The sequence below is a fragment of the Taudactylus pleione genome, unplaced genomic scaffold (assembly GCF_031769625.1).
Source record: "Taudactylus pleione unplaced genomic scaffold, aTauple2 ptg000393l, whole genome shotgun sequence".
Lineage (NCBI taxonomy): Eukaryota > Metazoa > Chordata > Amphibia > Anura > Myobatrachidae > Taudactylus > Taudactylus pleione.
In genome coordinates, this window is record NW_028284794.1 from 7668709 (window position 1) to 7686588 (window position 17880).

At 43.4% G+C, this 17880-nt stretch overlaps 1 protein-coding gene across 2 annotated transcripts in view; it reads left to right on the forward strand.

Annotated features, from left to right (window-relative positions):
* Window positions 1–15627, forward strand: part of LOC148507441 (NXPE family member 3-like) — a 129920-nt gene extending 114293 nt beyond the window's left edge. For both annotated transcript variants that reach the window (XM_088446035.1, XM_088446037.1), the window contains exon 6: window positions 15095–15627. In XM_088446035.1, coding sequence (XP_088302161.1) covers window positions 15095–15627 — 533 coding nt within the window. The remainder of the gene's footprint in view (window positions 1–15094) is intronic.
* Window positions 15628–17880: the final 2253 nt, after the last annotated feature.

A 17880-nucleotide genomic window follows, 5' to 3' on the forward strand; every position in this document is an offset into this window, starting at 1 on the left:
GTGAGTCCTCGTTTGGCCTGGTGGGCAATATTTTCCTCTCATTTCCAATTTACTTTGACTTTCCGCTCAGGAGCTTTCAACCAAAAGGCTGATGCCTTGTCAAGATCCCTGTCCTGTGGCAACTATTCTGAGATTCTGCGTAGTACTCCAGTGTTAGAGTCGAAAATATTTGCTGCAATACAACTATAACCTCCTACTGGGAAAACTTTTGTGGCCCCAGAGTTAAGGAAGCAGCTACTTACATGGGCTCACTCTTCACGGTTCACAGGTCACTTTGGCATTCAGAAAACACTGGAGTTCCTAAGAAGATCTTATTGGTGGCCATCAATGAAAGTTGACGTAGTGGAGTTCATTTCTTCCTGTACCCTATGTGCACAGCACAAGTCTCCTTGTCAATCCACAGCTGGTGAACTTTTACCTCTGCCCATTCCAACTCATCCGTGGACACACCTCTCTCTGGATTTTGTAACAGATTTACCAAATTCTGAAGGCCATACCACCATCTGGGTCGTGATAGGCCGATTTTCAAAGATGGTTCACTATGTACCTCTGAAGAAATTACCTTCTGCATCGGATCTGGGTTATCTTTTTGTTCAACATATATTTAGTCTCCATGGACTTCCTACCGAGATTGCCTCGGATCGTGGTGTTCAATTTTTAGCGAAGTTTTGGAGAGCACTCTGGTTTTACAAGTGAAATTAAATTTCTCTACGGCTTATCACCTGCAAAGTAATGGATCTACTGAGAGAGTAAATCAGGATCTCGAGACCTTTTTAAGAATTTTCATGTCTTCCTCCCAAAATAATTGGTATGAATTTCTTCCTTGGGCTGAGTTTGCGCACAATGCTTCTTACCATTCCTCCACAAATCAAACTCCATTCCTTATTGTGTATAGTCTTCACCCTCAAGTCCCAGAATTCTGGAGTCTGCCTGTCTTTGAAGTACCGGCAGTGGATGACACTGTACGGAAGTTTGCCTCAATATGGGCCCAAGTACGCACAAATTTGGAAAAGACCTCCTCACGTTACAAAATTCAGGCAGACCGGAAGCGGAGGAAAGTGCCTGAAATGCAAATCAGGGATCAAGTTTGGCTATCTACCCGTAATTTGTGCCTCAGAGTTCCATCAATGAAGTTCGCTCCACGATTCATTGGACCCTTTTCCATTACTGAAGTAATTAATCCAGTTTCCTACTGTCTCCAACTTATTCCTACCTAAGAATCCCTAATTCTTTCCACATATCCCTACTCAAGCTGTTGATTCTCAACAAGTTCCTCAAAGTCCTTCCAGTTTCTCCCCATGTCCAAACTTAGAGACGTGTGGAGTTTGAAGTGTCCCAAGTCTTGGATTCCCGTGTCCGAAGTGGTCAGTAGCAATATCTTCTGGATTGGAGAGGCTATGGCCCAGAAGAACGCTGTTGGACTAATGCCCAAGACATTTGTGCTCCTACACTCATCAGGAAGTTTCACTCTGCCCATCCAGAGAAGCCTGGTAAGTGTCCTGAGGCCACCCGTAGGGAGGGGGGTACTGTCACGACCAGGGTTTCCCGGCATAGGGGACGATGGGTATTACCTGTGAGAGCACTGTGGTGTGGTCCTTCCGGCGGAGGGGCTGGTGTCTGGCGGTGGGCATTGGCTGTATGAAATGGTCCGCGGGCACTATGTCGTTCTGGCCGGGGTAGGCCTGGTGGTGTTTGGTATGGGCGCTGCCATCTTGCCTCTAGTCAAGTGACTTAGCTGCCCCATTCCTGGTGTGTCACATGCTCTCTCTGACCTATCGTGATTCTGCACTGGGTACTTAAGGGAGTTCAGAGCTTCCCATAGTTGCCAGTGCAACGTGTTTCACAGTGCAGCTGTGAGAGAGTCTGTGTGCCTTGAATTATCTGTCTGTTTGAGTGCTTTCCTGTGCTCCTGCTGGATCCCAGCATCCAAGTAGCCTGCACCACTCTGCCTGCTTCCAGTCTCCTGCCAGAACCATCCTGCATCTGCTTTTTACCCTTTCCCTGCCAGAGGACCTGTGTCTACAGTTAACCCTTAACCTGCCCTGTCTCCATTTACCTAGCTCTCTGATTCCACTCTGAGCCATCACAGTTCTACTCTCCACTTAATTCCATCAGCTGTTACTATTCTAATTACTCCATAGCCCCTCTGGATTTTACCTCACCAGTATCAATCAGTGACTGTTATCCTGTCTGCAGCCCTGCAGTTATCATTTGGATTACAAAGACTTTTATTATTTCTGCCACTACCTGGACATTACCTATACATATTACAATACAGCCTCTAGTCATCACCTTCCTCGTTATACTCTGGACTTTATTTTATCTGTATACATGTCTGCAACTTCACCTATTAAAAAAACCCACTTTCCAATTTAAATCCATTCAGGTGTCTGCTCCTATTTCCACCCCGGGTCCACAACAAACTCAGGTTCTAACAAACCAATTGCAATGTTACTGCAACAGGATTTTCCTGTGACACCTTTAATATATTTTCTTCCAAAGGTCTTTAAGACACTACATAATCTCCCCGAAAGGCCGATAATTTCCCCCCGGGGGTCATTATGTCATAGTCTTTCGCAGTACTTAGACTTCTGGCTACAGCCAGTAGTGCAGAATACGGAGTTCTATTTGCCAGATACCACCCATTTTCTAAACAAATTAAATGAGCTTTCCATATCCTCCAGGGGCGTCTTACTGGTAACATTTGATATTGTCAACTTGTACACAAATATCCCAAACAAAGAAGGGATGGACCATTAAAAACACAGAGGAAATAATTATTTACGGCAATTTTGTCCAATGAATATCCTATTCTTTCGTGTTTATGAATTTTCTTCCACATGTATATCTCAGGTTGAACCAAAAGTACTCGGCAACGTGAGGCAGAGAGATACAGAAATGTAACATATGTTAACATTGAGTGAATGGTGGAATAACAATCCCAAAGACTGTATTAAAACACCAGTGTCCGTTAAATACAAGTAAGCTACCGGATTTCCTCTCCCAGTGTTTTCATTCAAGAAAAAAATAATTCAGCTTACATTTGTGCTTACATAAAAAAATGTAATAAAGCACATATAAAGGTACCTTTAATTCATCTGAATAACCATATACCCTCCCATGTAGTGTATCATGCCAGAAATACGTATGGATGCTCACACAGTATCTTACATAGAACTGAACATATCTGGGGTTTAAGTACCCCAGAACCAGAAGTTCAGAACCGGAAGTTCTCCGGCGATAATATGCTAATATATGCTATGCTAAAATCCTTTGCATGTGGCTCAATATAATGTCACATTTATTATCCAAACATCTTCTTTTTTACGTTCGGTTTATAGATGACCTTTTTGTTGTGTGGACTGGAGGCGAGCTGGATCTTTTGTGTTTTTTCAATGATTTGAACACAATAGAGAGTACCATGAGGGTGACCTTGAATTTTAGTCCGTCAGTGATACAATATTTAGATGTGACAATAACTATTTCTGATGGGCATTTTGACACTTTGGTTTATAATAAAGCCACAGATAAAAATACTTTACTTGTGGCAGAGAGCTTTTACCCCCTACCATTAAAAAAGGGTATTCCCAACTTATACGGGTTGCAAGAATTATATTGGAGCAAACAAAATTGCCAGCTGAATTAAAGAAAATGGGTGACAAGTTTGTGTAGAGGGGATATGCTGTGACCAAAGTACAGAAGGCAATTGAGAAATGTATGAAATTGAACAGGTCTACGCTATTAAGACCCAGAGCAAAAGGAAAATCTGACTGGATCATATTCTCAACTATATCAGTTCCACAATTTTGAAATGTGCATGATTACGTCATTGGCATATAATACAAACAGACTCAAATTTGGTAGACTTGTGTAAAGAACGACCTATGTTTTACTATAAACGTAATACCAACTTAAAAGACTTGGTCATGAGATCCGATGTAGGGTTGAAAAGCCATACAAATTGGCTAACATTAAGAAATATAGTATTTCGTTGTTCCGGGTGCATTAACTGCTTATTCTTGATCACTGGTGATATTTTTGAGGATCCAGTTACAAAAAGATCATACAAAATTAAGCACCATCTGACATGGGAGAGCAGATTCGTTATATACACCATGAAGTGTCTATGCAACCGTATACTGTATATATAGGGAAGACCATCCAAATGCTCAAAGAGCGTATAGCTCTGCATTGCTCCTTGATTAAGAAAGCTTTCATAAATATGGATGGGAACACCCCCCCTGTTGCGAAACATTTTGTAGAGATGAAACATCATCCTTTGGATTTTAAGGTCATGCCATATGACCATATTCCGCCGATGAAAAAGAGGGTGTTATCGCAATAAAAATCTTCTATTATGTGAGAGTAAATGGATTTATCAAATAAAATCTACTTCTTCGATTGGTCTAAATGAAGAGTTAAATTTGTTCTGCTTTTTGTAACCGGTAACACCATGATGAATTGTTTCTTTTTCAGTGTATATATTCTTTTTATTATAATGTGTTTCATATGATGATATCTGTCAACCAAGACACCTTCCCTTCATTCTCATCAAGTAATTTATTTATTATTTATTTATTTATATAGTGCACACATATATTGCGCAGCGCTTTACAGAGAATACTGTATTTGGCCATTCACATCAGTCCCTGCCCCAGTGGAACTTATAATCTATATTCCATACCATATCTACACACACATACACACAAGGGTTAATTTTTGTGGGAGCCAATTAGCCTGACAGTATATTTTTGGCGTTTGGGAGGAAACCGGAGCACCGGGAGGAAACCCACGCAAGCACAGAGAGAATACACAAAGTCCACACAGGTAGGGCCATGGTGGGAATCAAACCCATGACCTTAGTGAGGCAGTAATGCTAACCATTACACCATCTGTGCTGCCCAGCTGCCCAGTTATGTGCCCCAGCTTTTTTTAAATTAATTTCTTTAGCATCGTGAGTATTTCTAAGTATAGATTGAGAGCGCTGTGACAAAGTTTAACAGTGTAAGCGCTGTAGCGCCAGTCAAGTGACTCCTTTGCATATTCTTGGTTATTTCTAAGTATAGATTGAGAGCGCTGTGACAACGTTTAATAATGTGAGTGCTGGAGCGCCAATCAAGTGACTCCTTTGTACATTCTAGCAACGTGAGCTGAAGCTTGTGTTCCAGAGGCTGAATGGCAGTTCTGGTTGTTGACACGCATAGACGCATGCCACTTCCGGTATCCGGAGGGTGGACGCCACGTGACATGTGAGACCTCCGGTGCTTCATCACATTTTTGATTCGGAGCTGGTGAGTGCATGATGAGGGGCATATAGGGGAAGGAGCCAGGCTGCCCCTGGAAGAAGGTGCCTGAGTGCACCAAAATGGTCATCAGGCATTGGGCTGCCAGACCCTAGTGTTTGTTCCCAGCATGATGGAATGATGAGTATTATGTGCCATTAATATGATATTAAGCACTTTGGAAATTGCACTTTTTGCATATTTTGTACATTTGTGGAACTGATTGCTGGATATCCATATTATTGCATGATATAAAGAAGATTTTTTTGCATACATTATTGTGTGCTGATCGTCAATTGTTTGGACTGCTGATTGTCTATTGTTTGGACTGCTTAATTCTCTATGGTCCAGCACCTGACTCTGAGCTCAGTATGAGTGTGCAGGTTTGCCTCTCCCTCTCTCTCCCAATTTTTTGTGTTTTAGATTTGGATTTTTCTTTGTGTTTTGGATCTGGATCTTTCTTCATGTTTTGGATCTGGATTTGGTTTTGGATCAGTGTTTTTTTGGAAAAAAGCATAAAAACGGCTAAAATCACAGAATTTATTTTTTGTTCCAACGCTATTATTAACCTCAACAACATTAATTTCCACTCATTTCCACTCTATTCTGATCACCTCACAATATTGTTTTTAGGCCAAAAGGTTGCACCGAGGTATCTGGATGACTATGCTAAGCGACACAAGTGGGCGGCACAAACACATGGCCCATGTAGGAGTGGCATTGCAGTGGCAGACTGGATGGCAGTTTAAAAAACTAGACCCCAAAGAGTACATAATGCAAAGAAAAAAAAAGAGGTGCAAGATGCATTAGTCCTTGGGCCCTCCCACCCACCCTAATGTTTTGTAAACAGGACATGCACACTGTAAAAAAACAATAATTTCAGCGCCAGGGTCTGCAACACGACTGTGGCTGAAATGATTGGTTCGTTTGGGCCTCCACAAAACAAGCTGGCAATTAATCTGTCCCTGCACAAACTTGCTCTACTGAGGAAAGATATCGTCCTCATTCTCATCCACCAAATTCTCACCCTGTTCAGTGTTGTGTACATCCTCATCCTCACAGAGTATTAATTCGTCCCTGCTGGATCCACTAGCACAGGTCCCTCTGTACTTTCTGGAGGCTGGTCTTGCTGGGAGAATTGATAATTCCTTTTGATGAACATCATCCTCTCCACATTTTGTAGAAGCAACCCCTTTCGGAGTACAGACTGGAGGGGGGGCAACTTAGGTAAAATAGAGCCAGTTTGTACAGGGGCCTCCAAATTGCCTCTTTTTTCTGCCAGTACAGGTACGGACTGTCTGATATGCCTACTTGCATGCTGTCACCAATGTAATCCTCCACCATTCTGTCAATTATTTATTTATTATTTATTATTATTTATTACCAGTTATTTATATAGCACACACATATTCCGCAGTGCTTCACATCCGTCCCTGCCCCAGTGGAGCTTACAATTTATATTCCCTACGACATGCGCACACACACACTAGGGGTATTTTTGTTAGGAGCCAATTAACCTACCAGTATATTTTTGGAGTGTGGGAGGAAACCGGAGTACCCGGGGGAAACCCACGCAAGCACAGGGAGAATATACAAACTCCACACAGTTAGGGCCATAGTGGGTATCGAACCAACGACCTCAGTGCTGTTAGGCAGTAATGCTACCATTACACCGTCTGTTCTGCCCTACATATGATGCTGTCAATGGTGACAGCATCATATGAAGTGATAATAGACATGTCAGAAATTGTTGGCAGGTCCTTCGGCCCGGACCAGATGTCCAAACTTGGTCCTGCCTGCCCTGCATCACTGCCAGTGGGTTGGATAGGATATCTAAGTTGTTTCCTCACAGCCCCAGTTACAGGAGAAATTAAAGAAGAAGCTATTGCCGTGTCATGTTCCTCTTCATCTGACAGAGTTTTCACCAGCAGGTCTTTGCACCTCTGCAGGATTGTGTCTGCCAAAAAGAATGACACCATGTAGGCTTTAAACCTAAGATCGAGCAGGGTGGCCAAAATGTTGTGGTCTGATTTCAACAGATTGACCACCCTCGAATCCTGGCAAAGCGAATGAAGGGCTTCATCCACAAGTCCCACATACTGAGCAGAATCGCTCCGTCTTAGCTCCTCCTTCACTTTCTCCAGCTGCTTCTGCAAAAGCCTGATGAGGGGAATGACCTGACTCAAGCTGGCAGTGTCTGAACTGACTTCACGTCTGGCAAGCTCGAAGGACTGGAGAACCATGCACAACATGGAAATCATTCTCCACTACACTTGAGTCAGGTGCATACCCCCTCCTTTGCCTACATCATAGGTGGATGTATAGGCTTGAATGGCCTTTTGCTGCTCCTCCATCCTCTGAAGCATATAGAGGGTTGAGTTCCACCATGTTACAACCTTTTGCATCAGGTGATGGCAGTGCAAGTTCAAGAGTGTTTGCTGGTGCTCCAATCTTCGGCACACTGTCGCTAAATGGCAAAAGTGGCCCAAAATTTTTCGGGCCACCCAAAGCATCTCCTGCATGGCCCTGTCATTTTTTTAAAAATTATGCACCATCAAATTTATTGTGTGAGCAAAACATGGGACATGCTGGAATTTGCCCAGACGTAATGCTCGCACAATATTGGTGGCATTGTCAGATATCACAAAATCCTTGGAGAGTCTAAGTGGGGTAAGCCATTGGGCGATGATTCCCCTCAGTTTCTCTAAGAGGTTGTCGGTGGTGTGCCTCTTACTGAAACTGGTGATACACAGCGTAGCCTGCCTTAGAATGAGCTGGAATTTCTGAGATGCTGCTACTGGTGACACTGCTATTGTTGCTGTATAAGGCGATACATCTACGCAGTGGGCTGTCACAGTCATATAGTCCTTAGTCTGCCCAGTTCCACTTGTCCACATGTCCATGGTTAAGTGGACATTGGGTATAACTGCATTTTTTAGGACACTGTTTGTGATGTCTCTGTACATTCTCGGTATCGCCTGCCTAGTGAAGTGGAATCTAGACAGGATTTGGTACCGGGGAAACACTACCTCCATCAATTGTATAAATCCAACTGCACTAGTGGTGGATACCGGATGCACGTCTAACACCAACATAGCTGTCAAGGCCTCAGTTATCTACATTGCAACAGGATTACTGCTGTCGTACTTAATCCTCCTCGCAAAGGAATTTGTTGGACTGTCAATTGCTTAGTAAAATAAGTTGTGGTGTTCCAACTTCCTCTTTGGGATGATGAGCAACTCCCAGCAGCAACAGCAGCAGTAGGCATAGCAAGGCAGGATTCCGTGTAGGAGAGGAGTCAGTCATGCCAGTGACATGGCCTGCGGGACTACCGATCCTGATTGAGGAGGAAATTGACGAGGAGGGAGTTGCTGGTGTGGTTTTCTGGTGCTTGGATACAACGGGACAAAGCGATTTAGGTGTCCCTGGACTGCTTATGGTCTTAGCCACAGTTTCTGAACTCGACAGTAACTTTTTATGAACATGCTACAGGTGACGTATAATGGAGGATGTTCCTAGGTGGTTAACGTCCTTACCCCTACTTATTACACCTTGACATAAGTTACATATGGCAAGACAGTTGTTGTCCGGATTTGGATAGAAATATTTCCAGACCGAAGAGGTGGATTTTTTGGTCTTCTGCCAGGCATGACGATGGGCTTTTTTATCCCACAGACAACAACTGTCTCCCCCGGTGCCTGATTTAAATAAACCACCTCACCATCAGAATCCTCCTCGTCAACTTCCTCCTCAGCGCCAGTAACACCACTTTCCTCATCTTGTTGTACTTCAACAGTGACATCTTCAATTTGAATATCAGCAACTGGACTGTGGGTGCTCCTTCCAGCACTTGCAGAGGGCGTGAAAATGGTGGAAGGAGCCAACTTTTCCATCCAGTGTTGGGAAGGTCAGGCATCGCAGCCGCCGATACACTTTGACTCTCCTTGGGGATTTGTAATATTTTCTTAGAATGCACAGTTTTTTGCTGTGCTTTTGCCAGCTTAATTTTTTTATTTTTTTTAGTGGGAGGAGGGCTTCCATCATCATGTGAAGCTGATCCACCAGTCACAAACATAGGGAAGGACCTTAGCCGGTCCTTGCCACTCCATGTCGTAATTGGCATATAGAGTTGTTTACATTTCTCCTCAGAAGATTAAAAAAAAGTTTTGGGGTCATTTTAATGAACTTTGGCTTTTTGGATTTTACATGCCCTCTACTATGAAATTGGGCATTGGACCTGGCAGACGACGTATATAGCATTTCATCATCTATGTCATGACTAGTGGCAGCAGCTCCAGCACTAGAAGGAAGTGGTTCTTGATCTTTCCCTAATTCATCTTCCAAATTTTTGTCCTACATTATTTTTATGGAGTGCATTATTTTTATGGAGTGAATAAATCCTGTTAAAATTATTTGAATGAAGGACAGCTTACACCACAAAGGGCAGTTCCTGTAAAAATTTTTTGGATGACAGGCAGCTTACACCACACAGGACATCCCCTATAAAAATTATTTGGATGAAGGACAGTGTACCCCTACAACACACAGGGCAGCCCCTGTAAAAATTATTTGGATGAAGGGCAGCTTACACCACACAGGGCAGCCCCTGTAAAAATATTTGGATGAAGGGCAGCTTATACTACACAGGGCAGCCCCTGTAAAAAATATTTGGATGAAGGGCAGCTTATACTACACAGGGCAGCCCCTGTAAAAATTATTTGGATGAAGGCCAGCATACCCCTACACAACACAGGGCAGCCCCTGTAAAAATTATTTGGACTTAAATGAATGTACAGCACAGGACAGCACCACTGGTCTGTACTGGACTGATACAACAGAGCAGGTCACCCCCAGACTGATACAGCAGCATAGCACCACTGGACTGGACTTATACAGCATAGCAGGTCGCCCCAGCCCAGACTGACACAGCAGCACAGCACCACTGGACTGGACTGATGCAGCAGAGCAGGTTGATATAGCAGAGCCACTTTCCCACAGACACTACACTACACGTCCTAATACTACACTCTCCAGGACTGGAATAAAGATGGCAGGGCGGGAGGAGCAAAATGTGCAAAGTCTGCGTCTCGCGAGAATCTGACACCAGGATGATGACATTTGCCTCGTTCTGGGAACTGAGTCTGGGGAGAAAACTCAAGACGGATTAGGTTCACGGCTCGTACCAGGGGGGCTCTGGGGAGGGGGGTGGATTTCTACAATCCGCACCCAAACATCCCTAAAACATATATATAAATATATATATATATATATATATATATATATAAAAACAACACACAAATGGACGGAACTCCGGGACTGATAATTCAATTATCACAACAAACTGCGAAGATGTAGGTCAATGTTTTAGGGTTCTATGCTTTTTTATCAAAACAGAATCACAATGTACACAACTAACAAACATACATTTAAACATACCATAATCACCCGAGTGCTCGTGTCACGCTGACCCGGTGGAGTCCCAATGATGTACTTGGCGTACTAGGCGCCGGCGGTTGGTGACTCACTGGGGTGGTGGCAATGACGTGTACCTTCACCAGGGAGACTGAGGCAAACAACATCTTAGAAAAATCATGGCATATGCCTATAGCAACAAGTAGATAATAAACATCTATACAACTATGCGATGCAATCAAATCAAAACCTAGGGCCTGATTCAGACCCACTCGCGAGCGGCTGTCCGCTCGCAAGTGGGTCGATGTTATGGACTGAGCATGCGCACGACGGAGGGAGCTCCGTCGTGCGCATGCGCCAGACGCGACGAGCGAAGGAAAGTCCTTCGCCCGTTGTGTCCGATCAAAGGGGGCGTGCTGTCAATGTTGATTGACAGCACGCCCCCTTTGGTGGGCGTGCCAGGGGCATGCCTCCCTGACGGGGGCGTTCCCACGGGAACGCCTCCCGTCAAAAGCCGGCCCACTGACATCACTAGTGATGCCAGTGGGAGTGATTTTGGCTCTGATAGAGCCAAAATCACTCCGGAGCTTGCGGTTGAAAACCTCAACCGCAGGCTCCGGCTCGCAAATTCGATGGTCGCGATGGTCTCGACCATCGCGACCATCACAATGCACGCTCGTATAGCCTGTGGGTGGTGACCCACAGCTATACGAGCGTCCAGGAGGACGCTCCATGAAAATGGAGCCCGGCCCTCATTCAGAGCGTGCGCTCTGCTCAGAGCGTACGGCTCTGAATGAGGGCCCTAATCAGCTAATAAGTTATTATATATAGTACATGCATACATAAGGCAAAATAAATAAAATCTATCATAATCAAAGTTACTGATAGAAGTAACTGAAGTACCCCTGAATACTGCATATAGAAAGAGAACTATAATGCACTCCAAGGAATAGGGCAACTGCTAAAGCTAATAAAGCAAAAGATACAAAAACTACATAGAAAAAATAAACATAGAAACAGTAGCCTGGATGATAGCATGGCAAGAATGAAAAAGACAGAAAACATGATTGACTGGGTGCCCCCTAATCCTTGGGATGGTGGCAGAGGGTCTGATTCAGAGCCGAATGCTATTTGCAGACGGTCGTTCTGAAAAAGGGGCTGGGTATTTAAATTAAGCGCTCGCTCTTTGCGGTCTGTTGACGCCTCTATGTCTGAACGAGCGAACGAAACATGCGCTCGATATTTTGAAGAAAACGCCCCCTGGTCGCTCACATCATACGTCATCTCCGCTATTTATTAGATTAATCGAGTACATCGACCGGCGTATGAACTGCTCGCTATTCTTGTGGTAGCATTTTCCTACCGCAATCATGCGAGCAGTTCAGACTAAAAGACAACCAAGTGACGTGGTCGATGACGCTGCTTTGTTAATTATGCACACCCTTAAAACGCCCGTTTTGACCGTTTGGCACACCTGCATTCTGATCTCCACTCCCCGTTTTCAAGCACCTTCCCCTGTTACCACCCACAAACGCCTCATCCTATCGCTCAAATTAGCAGGCACTCGCTATTTTGCGAGCAGACGATTTCTGACCCACTGACTGGTTGGCGCATGCGCATTACGACCCATACGCATGCGCAGATGTGCGAACATCGCTCGGAGCGAACAAGCGGCCGCTTACGAGCGGCTCTGAATCAGGCCCAGAGACCGTACATTATTGCAGAAGGAAGCCTTCTGGATACACACCCTACAAACAGTACAACCTTGGGGCCTCAATGAAATGTTATCATTAAGTTGTTTCTTTTGAGTTTTGCTGCCTTCAGTGTCCCTTATCTGTTTTCTGTTTTTTTCATTCTTGCCATGCTATCATCCAGGCTACTGTTTCTATGTTTATTTTTTCTATGTAGTTTTGGTATCTTTTGCTTTATTAGCTTTAGCAGTTGCCCTATTCCTTGGAGTGCATTATAGTTCTCTTTCTATATGCAGTATTCAGGGGTACTTCAGTTACTTCTATCAGTAACTTTGATTATGATAGATTTTATTTATTTTGCCTTATGTATGCATGTACTATATATAATAACTTATTAGCTGATTAGGTTTTGATTTGATTGCATCGCATAGTTGTATAGATGTTTATTATCTACTTGTTGCTATAGGCATATGCCATGATTTTTCTAAGATGTTGTTTGCCTCAGTCTCCCTGGTGAAGGTACACGTCATTGCCACGCCCCCCCAGCGAGTCACCGACCGCCAGCGCCTAGTACGCCAATGACATCATCGGTACTCCACCGGGTCAGCGTGACACGAGCACTCGGGAGATTATGGTATGTATAAATGTATGTTTGTTAGTTGTGTACATTGTGATTCTGTCTTGATAAAGAGCATAGAGCTCTAAAACATTGACCTACATCTTTGCAGTTTGTTGTGATTATTGAATTATCAGTCCTGGAGTTCCGACCATTTGTGTGTTGTTTTTGAGTTGTCTCTGGAGAGGCACCCGGGCCCGCTGCTGTGCTGTCATTCTGAGTGCCGGTCTACGATTGATTTATATATATATATTTATATATATATATATATATATATCATACTCAGTACACGCCCACTGTAACACGCGCTCATAGGTGCTGCTTTCACAATCTCCCTGAAATGGTTTTTTAAAAGTAGGCAAGTATGATATATATATATATATATATATATATATATGATTAGTGTAGCCGCTATAGCAGAGACCTGTAGGAGACTGGAGGGGAATCTCTTGCAGCAATATAGTATACTGTATATGCTGCAGATGAAGCTGAAGCAAATCACCCACACCAGTGGGCAAGTGCCAGCAGACAAGGACTATCATGCCTGTGAACTATAGTAGGTACAAATTGTAAGCCATGCCTACTGCAATGTACCAGGACTAGGATGTTGTGCCTGAATGGGAATTCTCTGAAAGGAGAAAGGATACCATGTGGTGAAAGGTGGGCACCAGGCAGCCAATAAAAATGATCAGGTTCACCTTGCCTTTCAACCGTCACCTGGGCATTGAAGAATTATAAACGACATGTGCACATAATTAGATTTACGGTACTGGCCTGTACTGTTATTAGGATGACTTTTTGCCCCATGAATGTGAGCTTTATTGAGGAAAGTACATTATACCCACATATTAAAGGGATCACTCACAATTACTCCTCAATGTGATGTGTACATAGAGGGTACCACAAAGGAATCTAGGGGTAGAAGTACTAAGCCTTGGTGAGAGATAAAATGGAGGGTGATAAACTGCCAACCAATCTCCTCCTAACTATAATTTTTCAAACAGACTGTAAAGTGACAGGTGCAGATTGTTTGGTACTTTATCCCTCTGGAAGGCTTAGTACATCTCCCCACCAAACTGTTACCTAAAGCTAAGAAACCAGTCATATTGTGGTTCAGGTACATAATCAGTCCATAGTTCTTCAAGAAACATAACAAGTTGCATGTACAATGTATATAAATGAATATACACATAATCACAAATGAATCCCCTCAGAGTTTCCCAGCCTCCTACTGGAAAATCTAAATCAAAAAGCTGATAAAACAGAGAGAAGAAGCCCCAGAAAAAAAAGCCTTTCAGCTGGTAATTAGGCTGGTTTCATGCTGACTTAGGTCCCGAGTTCATAATAGTCTCCACATTATGCATTTCGAGATTACTCTCATCAAGCACGGATGCTCCATTTGAAAACTGTCCTCCATTCATACTGGAGTGCGATGTATAAAGTGATAAATAAAATGATGCACCAAAATGGGAATCTCAGCTTGTGACTGAGTAGGTGTAACCGGGCTGTAATGTGATGTTATTATATAGGCCAAGTTCTGTGAGGGCATTTTAATGAGAGAGATGCGGGGTTTGACGTCGGTGTACACACACATTTTTAATCTTATCTATTGCATCTACTATAGGGCTGGTGCAAGCGGACCCTGATTATTATAATGATGGTTAGGAGTATCAAACCAAACAAATGTTCAGGGGCGGTCTGCTAAATGTTAAACTGGGCCATGTAGGGCCAACCTTGGCAGAATTCAATCTCAGGGGCCTATCAATTATTTGGACACGGACAGCTACCATAGAGGTTGTGGCCACCAGCCAGAGAGGTGTGGTCAGTCACTAGAATCAGAATTCACCACCCCTGTTACCTCATCTGACTGATTCTTCAATACTTGGGGGCACAGTTTTTGGGGGGTGGCAGTGGAGTCTACAGGGGATTTTTCCCATACTTCTTTGTGCACTTCAACTCTGTGCATATTCTATTTTGTAAGCAAAACATTCAATCTAGTTTAAGTTAATCATATTGGCCATAATCACTTTTCATGATCAATTCTATAACTGTTCTGCTGAGGTTAAAATAAACAGTCTATTTTTTCTTCTTAGGTCTCAAGAGGATAGACTTGCATACCCATAACAGGTCTGGACCTTTGCTAGCAGTGGATGCTGATGCTGGCCTGGCCATGCGATGGAGGTTCCATGGACTTCCACTGAGGACCGCTAAAAGTTTGGTTTCTAATCTGCATTATGAGGCGGCTGTCTTGGGTGGAATTGGTGGCGGGCCCGATACTGTTGTTGTGCTGAACCTATGGGCCCACTTTACCACTTACCCTGTGAGGGTCTATCTAGAACGTTTGGAACGGATCCGTCAGGCAGTTGCATCTTTACTTTTCCGTAGCCCTCAGACCACTGTGATAATTAAAACCGCCAACACGGGTCCTAAGTCAGTTTATAACAGTGACTGGTTGTCTCTTCAGCTGGACATCTTACTGAGGGCAACCTTCAAGAGAATGGCTGTCACTATCCTGGATGCCTGGCAGATGACATCATGCCACTATCTTCCTAATGGCATCCACCCAAGTCCCCCAGTCATCAAGAATGAGGTAGACCTTATGTTGTCCTACATATGTCCACAATGAGGCACTTCTCAGTTACAAGCCAACTAGAACTGCATCCTATAGTACTGTATGTCTTTCTGTTTGGTACAATATTTGGTTTTGTTGTTGTCTATGGAAAAACAGCTTGGTAATACATAAATAGTATAAAGGCAGGCCTCCCTGCCACGGGATGTAGTTATGAAACCGTCACCAGTCTCAATCCCGACAGTGTAATCCTGGCAAGGGAGTTAACATAGGCATCTAAATACCAACACCTGTGTTAATCTCGACACAGGAATGCCGAGGATGCTGGACCGATCATCCTCTCTGCCGGGTAAGTATTCACTTAGCCCAGGGATGAGGTTGTTATGTTTAGGGACCCATGGGGGATCTTAGGGTTAGGCAGCGCCCCAAGGAAGGTTAGGGTTAGACTAGGGGTAGGGGGGTTAGATTTAGGCACCTATGGGGGGAAAGTTAGTGTTAAGCAGTAGGGGGGAGGTTAGGGTTATGCACCCCTAAGGGAGGGTTAGGGTACTTACCTCGAGGTGTCGGGATTTCAACCCGCCGGGCTGCTGCTGTCTGTATTTGATCCGGTGGCTAAACAGCCGCTGGTATTACATACTGATTCTCTCTGCCACTGCTGAGGGCTTCTTATTTCAGAGGATTGAAGTAAAATTTTTGTTGATAAAAGTTTTATTTCTTTTGTCTCTAAACTTTTATGTGTATTAGTTTATTATGTACTTTTTATTATACTTTTACTACTATAAAATAAAAAATATATATAAAAAATCTAATAAAGCATATTACAGTAAATTATAAAAGTCAAAACATTATTCATTGTACACAAAAACATCTTACTGTACATGGCACAACACTCAGAGCTAGACACATGGTGAACATAGTGGAGGGATTGGAGCCATAGTGGAGACGATTTTGCACATAGTGTAGCAATTGTTTGCTGCTGACCATTCGTCTAACTCACACCGCGCTTGCGTCCTGATTGTGTTCATGCAGAGTTGTGGTTCTAATTACAGGCATATGCTGGGAGAAGTGTAGTGAAGATGTGCTGGGCATTCCTGGGTGGTGACAGGTAGGTGTCTTAGTGCCCGCCTGAAGATGGTCCATCTTATGGGCATGTTGGTGAATGTATGAAAACAAACCAGTATAATTTGCGCTCCACATTGGGAGTGCAGCCACTAGACTCACAAAATGGAGGTCAGTATCTCCAAAACAAACTTGGATAAATACAAACCACAAAATATCCCATCTCTCAACCAATAACAGAAAGGGAGGGGGTATATAAGGACTGTATTTTACTTCAACACACACACCTTGCCAAAGACTCTGGCGGTCGAAATGTGTTGGTGAAAGGAGGGAGCAACTATACCAGAGGGAAACATCCTGGAGGATTATCTGCACTAGCTTGTGCTGGAACAGTTTTCTATTCCGGATTGAAATCTGTTTTATTATACGCATGCTGGTGTACTGGTTACACCCCTACCTCTGGTACGCATTTTCAATCCCACTATTCGTGGAGATTCTTGTTTTAGAAATCTTTAACATATACTGTACTTCACTATATGTGATTGTTTAGTTTTCTTTTATGTGCGGTTCCAGTGAGCCTTATGACTGAATAAAAGGTTTTTTCATTATCACCTACATCGATGGATGAAAATTGGAATTCTTATTAGAATAAATAAGACTTTTTCATACGTGAGACTTAAAAGAGACTTTGATTGTAACACAGTGGAGAGTGCCCGACTTGTTTGTATTTATCCATGTTGGTGAAAGTGGTCACCTGCACAGATGCTGAAAGGCTCACATAGGAGGCCATAAATGGTGGGACTAATAGAAAGAAGAAAGAAATGTCCATTGCAGTGCACTAATCAAAAATGAAGCATACAATATAACTTTTAATGGTTTAATACATAATATATAAAGACTAAAAAGCTAAATATTTAAAAAACGGGAATAGTGTGTGTAATATAAATGAGTGTATTAATAAAAAGGCGGACGCTCGTATTCCACTATGTTTCCTGATGTTGGTATCAATTGACTGGTTAACATATGTAAACTGGGATAGGTAAAGACCTTATCACCTTATCACTGCGATCCACACGTGGGAATAATGTACGATTTATATTATGTGTAAATTAAAATTTCCGTGATATAAGGGACCTAGGGCCTGATTCAGACCCACTCGCGAGCGGCTGTACGCTCGCAAGTGGGTCGATGGTCTGCACTGAGCATGCGCACGACGGAGGGAGCTCCGTCGTGCGCATGCGCCAGACACGA